The following is an 11,228-nucleotide window of genomic DNA, read 5'->3' on the forward strand; positions in this document are numbered from 1 at the left end:
AAATACCAAAAGGTGTGCCAAACACTTTGAGAACCTTAAAATTATATAGCCATGAATAAAGTTAAGAATTACGTATTCACTTGCAATCAGTTCTCAGTCACCAACTGGTTTCTTCATATGTCTCCCAAACATCCATAAAAAAACAGAATACCTGGAAATACAACATTTGATCCACAATCGGAGACGAGGTGTCGTTAATAAATGAAGACGTACCAAAGTCGATGCCAAAGCAAAAGAATTAAGATAAGAAAAATCAAAGTGTAAGAAAGTTGGATAATTTCATTAGCATGCTGATTCGATGTTCAAGTGTCTGTATAGGTGCATTATGTAACTTAAGAAGATATGAATTATGAGAGATGATGATAACTATGTAGAACCGATCATAGTGATAGTCGATTTCAATAACTTAAATAAGAAACAATCATTTATATGCTGCAACCGAAAACAAGCAACATTTCTACACCTCTGCTTACCTTTTGATCTTAAAACATTGTTGGGTGATGCTGATACGAATACAAAGCTTATTTGGAAGCAGAACTTGTGGCACGTGAAGCTCGTGCACTGGTTTCAGTCAAAGGAGTTTCTCCACCAGCATCGGAAATCTGTCGACTATTTGATTCCAGGTTAAACCTGTCTTCCGAACTGTTTGATACAGTAGCTGTGCTTGTTCTATTCTCTCTGGTTTCTAAACGCTCCATCATACGTGAGACTGTCGCAATGCCTGCATTAACCTCTCTCTTAACTTGAGAGCCAAGATCTGACATGGAAGTGTCGCGAGAGAAAAACCTCTCTTTCCACCCCCTTGCACTCTTCGAAATCGACTCCTTGTATCTAAAAATACAAATTAAATCAAGATATGGTCACAAATTTAGAATATATCATGTAAAAGAAATCGTTGAAATGTTCCCTAGGGCCTAGATATAATCTCAAATGTTTGAGTATGACCAATACCTCATTGAAGCAGCATTAAACTTCGATTTTAGAGATTCTGAAAATGACTGGAATTCTGAAGGTCCTGCTCTATCATGACTATTAGGAGATTGATTAGGAGACGTCTTGTTCAAGGAATTCCCTTGATCACTGACCAAAAGAACACTGGAGCCAGATGCCGAGGCTAACTGTCGCTCAGCTTGGGCAGAAGGTATAGGAGTAATTGATGCTGAAGATTCTTCCCCCATGGTTCTCTCCGGAGAGGATGGAGTGCGAACCGTGTTTGCAGGGGCTGGCTCACCTTCTCTCTGAGTTGGGGATGATGAAGATAAAAGACCAGTAGGGGTAGCGTTCGGATGAGATGAAACTACCAAGAACTGCGGATAAGCTTGAGCAGATGACCTATTCCTCGGACCTTCCCTTCTTGCAATGTGACGTGCTCGCCCCATTGCAGCAGCCAATTGCTGCATTATGCGCTCCTCAAGCTCAGCTTCATTTGCCCCTACAGGCAGCTGTGTTGAAAGAAAACCATGAGTTTGTGGCTCCTTGAGCTTTAGGTTCAATGTGATGTAAAAAGAGGATGATATAAATCTAACAAGATGACAAGCAATACATACATGTAGGTCGAAATCCCCCAAATTCGGATGATGGAATATGGTTGCATTTCTAGACGGATTGACCCTAAAACTCCTTTCATTTTCAACAGCCTCAAGCAACTCCTGGCTGCCAAAGCAAGAGAAATAATTAGCGACTAATACTCACTAGCTAGAGGAATCTAGAACAAGCAAATAAAACATTGGAAGAAAAAAAAAGGGAAATAAAACATAGATGAAACGCAACCTGATTGGATCTTTCAGGGTGATAGGCTGCCAACACATGGGGCATTGAGAACTCCTTTGACACCTGCACAAGTAAATTATCAAATGATCTTCAAAAACACGACCCATAAATTCACATCAGATTCTTTTATTGAAGTGGAATTATTGCAGATCATGAGGACCACATAGTTCTTCTAGTATGTAATTATTTTATGATCCATAGCCTAGAATAACTGAAGTTTTCGATGATATTCTTTGACATCAGACTTCAAATGTGAAGTTTTCATTTTGAAAAATCTATGTTAGAATTATAGATCGCTGTTCTAGACTAGATCTGAGAATGAATTGCAGTATGGTGGAAGAAGGGCTGTCATGTTAAACTGGAGATTTCACTTGAATGTGACATCCGAAGCAAATCATCTCTACTACTGTCTCCAATATTTCGTATTACTAAAGTATTAGAATAAACAAAGTTTCAGAAATATTTGTCTCCGCAAACTCATGGGAGAATAGCTTGGAAAACCTCATTAACACGTCATACCACTAAACACCTCTGTTCATCATCATATTCTATATTTCCTACCTTAATAAAATCCTTTGATTGTGGTAATGGACAATGCGAGAGAAGCAGTTCCAACAAATAACAATAACTGGCATCTACAGAAATGTTATACAAACTCGACAACAACTCAACTTTGTTCAACCTATATAACTGACATCTAGAAGAATCATAGGTTAACACTTCACGCAAGTAAGTTCTGCTTTCTTGGTCAGGCAAAACGACTGTCAGGCATAATCAACTATGTTAAAGGACATTTATCACTTTTATGGTGATAAAAAAATGGAATCAACAATGTGCTTTCATATTTAAAAGTCACACCCTTATACTTCTTTTGACCCATCAGTGCACCAGACCTAGACAACTAGATTGCAATTTTATTTTACTTTAGCATCATAGTTTGATTATCTAATTATGAAATAGTTCATGTATAATCGACATTGAATATATAGACACTGAAGATACTATTTTTTATCCATATTATTATTATTATTATTATTATTATTAATATTATTATTATCATTATTAATATTATTATTATTATTATTTTTATTATTATTATTATTATTTTTTTTTACTATTATTATTAAATATATTAAATCCATATAAATTACAAACCAATTACAATTAAACCGGCCCAGTTACAAACCAACTAAAACCGGTCCAAATCCAACCAGAAACCCTAAATATTTGGGTTTCCAGTTAGGGTTTCCTAACTCTAATTTGATCAGCCGCCTCAGCTCACAGCCGTTGGATCTGATAAGATCCAACGGTCCAGATGATGCCAGAAGGAAACCCTAGGGCTTGATACCCTAGGGCCACGCGGCGCCGCTCCAGCTTCCACGCGGCTGCCGACAGCCCTCGCCGCCTCCGCCGCTGCCACATCCCAACCGAAGACTCCAGAAGATCATATACCAGCCGTCCATGCAAGGCTACGGGGTGAGTCACCACTGGTAGTCCGGTGACTCACCGAAGCCCCCTCTTCGGACCGGTCCGAGACGAACACCGGTGGTGGCTATAAAAGCCACCACCCACCTGCGAAGAAAAAAAAAAAGAGGACGAGAGACAGAAACAGAAAATGAAAAAAAATACAGAGAAAGAGAAAAAAAACAAAAAACAAACTAGTACCAAAGATCTCAGCAGCAAAGAACCAGAAGAAAAAAGAGAGAAAAAGGAAGAAGAGACTTACCGAGGAAAGCTACACCACCACCGGAGTAACCACGCGCCTCCACGCTCCACAGCAAACCTTCGAAAACCGAAGGTATTTTTCAAGATTTGCTCCGATTAGGAGCCGTTTAACGAAAAAAAACATCGGAACCGTCATTAGGACGGTCCGATCTACGTTTAGATAAAAGAAAAATTTTTCCGGCCACCGAAGACGGTGGCCGGCGGCGGTGGATGACGGCGGATGAACGCCGGCTAACGGCTGCCGGCCGGCTGGGCTTCTCTCTGTGTTAGAGATAAGCGAGAGAAATTTCTCTCTCTCAGAGAAGAGAGAGAGAGGGAAGAAATGAAATGAAATGGCTGGCCCTTCGGGCCAGCCGGTATGGATCATTTATAGTCCTTCCCGAACGACGTCGTTTCGGGAAGGACTATGCGTGTAATTATGGAAAAGTTAAATCCCTTCCGCAGTCCTTCGTATTTGTAAATTTTACATTTTGGTCACTAAACTGAATTTATAATAATTTTAATTCAGTCTTTGAATTTTAATTTTATTCATTTTAATCCTTTTTATTAAAATAATATATTTAGGATAAATGACAGATTTAATCCCTTAATTTTAATAAATAATTTTTTTATCCCTAGTTCATATTTTTAATTTATTCTATTATAAAATTTAAATTTTAAATAATTTCATTTTGGTCACTAAATTATTAAATTAAAAAATAAAATATTTAAACCCTATAATTTCAATTAATTATTAATTAGGAATTAGATTTAGTTTTATTTTTATTATAATTTAGTTATTTATTTTATATGTTTTCATTTTAATGCTTAAAATATTTTTTAGTGATATTTTTATTTATTATATTGTTAAATATTTTTATATATTCATAAATATACATATAATAAATAGTTTTTTAAATATTTATTTTTAATATCGAAGAAAAAGACAGTCTTAATACAACTGGATGTCTTATTCTGATATTTTAAAATTAAAAAGTAAACAATATTATTTAAATCAATATTTATCAATATCAAAGAAAAGAGCTGTCTTAAGGCACCTAGAAGTTCTTTTCAGATATTAAAAATAAATAAATATTTTTTATATAATTTTGAAATAATAGGATTATAAATTAAATATATTTTTGAATTTTTAAATTTTAATAAAAGAGACAATTTATAATTAAAAAGTACCAATTTTGGGCGTTGTAGGGGTGCTAATCCTTCCCTAAACGTAACCGACCACGAATCCCTTTTTATTATTAAAAAGAACGAATTTTTGGTTATAAAACGCAGATCAGTTCATCTTTTAAATATGGTTTTCTTAAAAACTATTTTAAAAGATAATTTTAGGTATTCGACCTACCTGATCCAAAAGGCCGATGGCGACTCACAAATTATTTTCAAAATTATTTATTAACATTAATTTCCCCGCTAAAATTTAATATTTCGTGCCCGGACGAAAACCGGTTACGACAGCTTGGCGACTCTGCTGGGATCTGGTCAAACTTTAAAAAAAAAATCAATTATAAATTGTCTCTATTAATTAAAAAATTAAAATTTATATATTTAATTTTTAATTTTTTCTTTTCAAAATTTTTATATTTACTTATTATTTTTATAATATTTATATGTTTTATTTGCAATTATTTTATATCATTATTTATTTTTTTCTGTCAAAGGTTTGAACATTTCTCCTCACGCACAACACTTGCATTGCATTACATAAAGCTCTATAATTGAGTTGTCCCTTTTAAGTGGGAGTGAAAGCGACGTCTTCGTGAGAATTTATTCTCCGTGTCAGACCTAGCAAGTAACTTCCGGGGTTCATATGCTCTCTGTCTTCGTGAGAATTTATTCTCCGTGTCAGGCATAGAGAAATGTATCCCCTCGAATTGAACTCGATCCACTTTAGTCTGTGATGGACTAGGATTGAGGGTTAGCAACCCAAGGGGGCACTAACAAAGACAATTCGGGTACCTTTATTCCTAGATCTGAAACCTTGCATATAAAAAACCTTAGAAACTCTTCCGATCAGAAGTCATGCCGAAATTTTGTCCAAAATAGGTGTACACACAGGAGAAATGAATTATGTCTTTCCTGTTAATTTATTTATTGTTTAAATTACATGTTTATTTAAATTATTTAAATTTAGAAAAGCATGTTTAAATTAAATAAATGTTATTATTGAATTTTTTATGTAAACTAATTTATTTTCTTTTTTGTGTGTTCTTTATTTTTCTGTTTGCATTGCATCATACAGGATAAAAGACATTGATCCTTGTGTTAATTGTCTCATTGGAAAGCCTTCATCTATGGATAAAAAGTGTTCAAGTCAAGTAATTCTAAACTCAGAAGTAAGACAGTGGGCTGAAGATTTACAAAGACAAGAAGGAGACAGTCTGCAGGATGATTATGTATCTGACTTGGTCAGTTATGCTTCAGTTTCACTAAAAAGAAATGATATGCAAGATTTGCGAAGCATTTGGGAAAGTTGGGATTCAAACAAAAAATTGCAGTTTTATCAGACTTACGGAGACATCCCATATTTGCTCTATGTTGAAGTTGATGATGAATTACTCAGAGCCCTAGTTCAATTCTGGAATCCAGGGTACAATTGCTTCACTTTCAATAAGGAGGACTTGGTCCCTACTATTGAAGAATATACAACTTTGTTACATCTTGAAGGTGCTTTGGAGAATCGAATATATTCAAAGTCAATTAAAACTCAACCCTTTCGAGTTAAATTAGCAAAGATTGCCGGGGTACGAGAAGAATGGGTAGCATCCCGTACAAAACAAAAAGGCGAAAGCGAAGGCATTGCTTGGACCAACATCAGAGAACTTATTCAGAGCCATCCAGATATTAAAGTACGATTCGATTTATTTGCTCTGGGTATATATGGTATGGTCATCTTCCCAAAAGTATTGGGATATATTGAAGCTGCAGTGGTAGACTTGTTTGAACAGTTACCGAAGAAGATTAATCCTGTTTCTGCCATCCTAGCAGAGACCTTCAGATCGTTAAATGCTTGCAGAAGGTTAGGAGGTGGACGATTCTCAGGGTGTACCCAGTTGTTATATGTTTGGATCCGTAGTCATTTCTGGAGGACGGAAAAGGTTTCATACCGACGCTTCAATACGGATTACTCACCATTAAAAGAATTTCTAGAGCAGGAATGGCCTAAAGAAATTAAGAAAGATATGTGGATTAATGCCTTTCGAAATCTGCAAAGCAATGACGTTGTTTGGCGAGCCCCGTGGCAAATACAAAGGGAATTCTTTTACAGGTGTGGTGATTACAACTGGATAATGCTGCTCGGATTATGGGGAGGAATTGGATATGCACCACTGCTGGTTATAAGACAGTATGAAGGTCGTCAATTTGTACCTGTCACTGCTGGACTACAGTCATCTGAGTTCGCATTTCACAGCAAAAATTATAAAAGAAATATCATGGAAGCCGTTACAGCTTGGAAAACAACTTTTTGTATTCGAGCTAAAGCAGCAAAAGAAATGCTAACTCCTGATTATGAAGATTGGAGATCTGTAAGAAAAAACGAAAATATTCCTCTACCAGATCAAAATGAGGATATCTCTATGGAAGATCGCATTAAGGTGGTTCCATCAGAGATTGAAATCTTGAGAGCTGAGTTTGAAGCAGAAAGAGATGGCTGGTCGAAAGAGTTAGAGCAAATGAGACAAGACAAAGCTATGTTGGGGGTTGACATTGATTTTCATTCATCACAATGTGCAATGTTGAGAAAAGATAAAGAAAAAGGTGAGAATGAGTACAGAGCCTTACAGAAAAATTACCAGGAGTTATATAAATCCCGAAAAGCATCAGGACCCAGCCAATCGACGGTACAGATGACCAGAGAATTGAACATTGAGAAAAGACGAGTTGAAGATCTAAAAGGGAAGAATAGCCGTCTACTCAAAAGCCTGGAAAAAGGAAAGCAAAAAATGGAAGATTTCGAGGTTGACAGAAGAGAGCGAATTATAAAACACAAGGCTGAACACCGTGAGATCATGAATGAAATGCAAAGAGAAAGAGATCGAGCCAAAGATTTAGAAGAGATGAAGAATGACATCTTTGTTAAATTTGAAAGCGAGAAAAGTATCATGTTCAAGGGATTTGAATCTGAAATGAACCAGTTGATTGCTGAGCTTGAAGTCAGAGGCCAAAAGATGGAAGAATCCAATGTTGAAAAAGAAAAATGGGAGCTAGAAAGAAAAAATTTCAACACCAGACTTGAGGTAGAGCAGGAGGTGGCTAGCAATTGGATGCAGAGATGCAGAAACAAAGATATTCAAATCCAGAAGCTTAATCAAAGAACGCAAGAAGCACGAACAAAACTGGAAGAGGATCTGGATCAGTCTAGAAACAAAAACTCAGAGTTTAATACTTACATTTTACAACTTGAAGAATCATTGTTTCAAGAAAAGGTTCGTCTAGGACCTAATGATCTCAAGGAAGGTAATGAGGAAAATGCTTCACTGCGAAGACGCATTAGAGATCTTGAAAAAATTCTGCACAATTGCCAAGTCAGAATCACTGAGTTAGAGCAAACTCTTGAAGGAACGAATGAGCAATGGCAAAAGTCAACTGAGTTCTATGTTGAAAGAAGTGAAGAAAGAAGTAATATGGTGTTCGAGGCCATGGTTCAAATGAGCGAGGTTGCCAGATATGTTGGGGAACTAGCTGTTGAAGCCGAAATAATTGAGCATCAAGTTGATCCAGTTTCTAAGTGCGGAAAGAAGGTGTCATGGTTAATGAAAGAAATTATAGAGCTTAATAGGAAAGCTATGCCTTATCTGTAGTTATGAACTATTATAAAGAAACTTTTGTATGCCGATGAAAGTTGTTCTATGATAGTTAACTTTTTGGGATCAATGTTTTTTACATACATGCATTTTGCATACATTCATCATTCATTTCATAATTTTCGCTATGAATTATTTTATTTAAGTTAAAGTTCATTAATTAAAATTTGAAAAAATAATATTAAAAGATTTTTCAATCGCAGTTACTCTGGCCAAAAGAGAAATACTACATCACTACGGTACTAGACAAGCTACTAAGAGAATTATGGATGATAAAATACAGCGTATTGAGGAACAGCATCATAAAGAACAAGAAGAAATGAGAATGAAGCTGGAAAAAATTGAAGCCAGTATTGCAAATTCACAAGACAGTATGATGAAGAAGATAGAGGACATGTTTAAAAGGCAGGCTATCAGTGGAAAAATGCATGAAAATCCTGTATCTTTTGACCAAGAATCTATGTATCCTCTAGGTTTTTCACCAGAACCAATTTATCATTCTGGTACTACACCTATACAAATCAATGCTCGTACATCTGCATTACAAGAAGCCAAACCACATGAAGATCAACAAGTGGATCCTGCATCTTCAAGCAAAAATCCGCTTATATCAGATGTGAAAATAGGGGATCTTAATACTGATCATTTGATCCCGGATTTGAATGAGCTGAATGAGAAACAAAAAGTAAATGAAGAACTGACCAGACAGATCAAGAGCTTAGAAGAACGAATGAAATCTGTGGAAATAACTGAATCGTTCTATGGGTTTGATGCTAGTGAGTTGAGTTTGGTTCCAGATCTAATCCTCCCTATCAAGTTCAAAGCTCCCGAATTTGATAAATATAACGGTACTACATGCCCTTCATCCCACATTACTATGTTTTGTCGAAGAATGGCAGGATATGTGAAGGATGAAAAATTGTTAATTCATTGCTTCCAGGATAGTTTGACAGGACCGGCTTTAAAATGGTATACTCAATTGACCAAAGCCAACATTAGATCCTGGAAAGATTTGGCTAAAGCATTTTTAGAGCAGTACCGCCATGTGACAGACATGGTCCCTGATAGATGGACTCTCCAGAATTTGGAGAAAAAGAATAATGAAACATTCAGACAGTATGCCCAGAGATGGCGTGACATTGCAGCCCAAGTTCAACCACCTTTGTCAGAAAAAGAGGCCACAGTAATGTTTGTCCATACATTGAAGGCCCCTTATTTAAACCATTTAATGGGGAATGCAACAAGAAATTTTGCAGATTTGGTCATTTCTGGAGAATTAATTGAAAATGTCTTGAAAAGTGGCAAGATTGAATCAAATGATGGGTCTAGTTCCAAAAGACCTACGTACCGGAAAAAGGAGAATGAAATCAACAATGCAAATTCTTACAGCAAGGATTCATCGAAAAGTGTCACAATAACCCAGCCAAGGGTTAAGAAAGAGGAAACAAACACGAATCGAGTAGAATCCAGAGGATCTCGAAAAGAAAACGAAAGGTTGTCTTTTACACCTTTACTAGTACCATATGCAGAGATCTATGATTCGCTGTTAAAAGCAGATGTTATACGGCCCTACCCTTTGGTTCCCATGCAACCACCATTCCCTCCTTGGTATGATACAAAGGCACACTGTGTTTACCATGAAGGAATTACAGGACATTCTATTGAAAACTGTCTAGCATTCAAAAGGGTGGTTCAAAATTTGATCAACACTGGGAAGTTGGAATTCAATACACCATCCGCATCAAGTCATCCATTGCCAAATCATGGAGATAAAAACGTGAATGCAATTCAGGAAGAGAATAGAAAGAAAGCAAAGACTGACATTTCTGAAATTAAATCTCCGTTTGTTTGGATATTCCAACAACTTTCTTTAGCCGGTATAATTCCACAACAATTCAGGCCAAAGCAGAATGAAGGCAAGAATTATTGTGAATATCATCAGGAGAAAGGGCATAAAATTCAACTATGTCCTGAGTTTAGAGATTTGGTGCAAAAATTGATGAACAACAGAGAAATAGAATTCTTCGAAGAAGAACCCGGGAAAAAAGAAGATGATGTTTGCTCATCAGAGGATTCTAAACCAAATCAAAGAATAAATAATCCTGTGATCATTAATGTGAAATCATATACGGTGATTCCTGCACCAATAAGGCCAAAAGTAGTTATTACCACTCCTCTACCATTTCCATACAAAGATACCCGCAGGGTACCTTGGAATTATACTACCAATGTTTCAATGGTAGGAGGATCTGATTCTCTAGATAAAACAGAAGAGAAAATACAGAATTTGAGTACTACATCGACGTCTGAAGCAGTGGGCGAGGTCGGTTTCTTTACAAGAAGTGGGAGATGTTACTCTCCCGAAACATCCAATGCTTCAGAACAAGTGAAAGCAAAAGGAAAAGCTGTGGCAATACCTCAGAAGGTATTTGAAGATGAATCCCTTCCAGCATTCAATGAGCCTGTGACAGAAAAACAAGCTCAAGAATTTTTGAAATTCTTAAAACATAGTGAGTATAGTGTGGTTGAACAACTACACAAACAACAAGCGAGAATTTCTATTCTTGATCTATTGATGAATTCAGAAGCGCATATGAATGCTTTGATGAAAATTCTCAATCAAACATTTATCCCCGAAGATATATCCCTCAATAAACTTGACAGAATTGTGGGACATATAGCCGCTGACAATTACATAACGTTCACAGATGATGAAATACCGGAAGGCGGAATGGGGTCAGTAAGAGCTTTGAACATCACGACACACTGTCATGGTCATGTATTGCCAGGAGTATTGATTGACAATGGATCTACTCTCAACTTGATGCCTCTAGTTACATTTCAAAGAATGCCTCTGGATCAATCACACATGAAGAGTTATCAGAATGTGGTACGAGCATTTGATGGTACTAAAAAAGAAGTGCTTGGGAA

General features: G+C 36.3%; 1 protein-coding gene across 1 annotated transcript; it reads right to left on the reverse strand.

The window, feature by feature from the left end:
• Window positions 1-87: 87 nt before the first annotated feature.
• Window positions 88-2,286, reverse strand: LOC120179814 (E3 ubiquitin-protein ligase RHF2A-like). The gene is made up of 5 exons (XM_039185298.1): window positions 1,771-2,286; window positions 1,548-1,653; window positions 952-1,442; window positions 473-831; window positions 88-137 (listed from the first exon to the last, which is right to left on the reverse strand). Exons 1-4 carry the CDS (start codon window positions 1,875-1,877, stop codon window positions 522-524), a joined length of 1,014 nt encoding a protein of 337 aa, XP_039041229.1. The 5' UTR covers window positions 1,878-2,286; the 3' UTR covers window positions 88-137; window positions 473-521.
• Window positions 2,287-11,228: the final 8,942 nt, after the last annotated feature.

This window comes from Hibiscus syriacus, unplaced genomic scaffold (genome assembly GCF_006381635.1).
Source record: "Hibiscus syriacus cultivar Baekdansim isolate YM2019G1 unplaced genomic scaffold, ASM638163v2 tig00003715_pilon, whole genome shotgun sequence".
NCBI classification, from domain to species: domain Eukaryota; kingdom Viridiplantae; phylum Streptophyta; class Magnoliopsida; order Malvales; family Malvaceae; genus Hibiscus; species Hibiscus syriacus.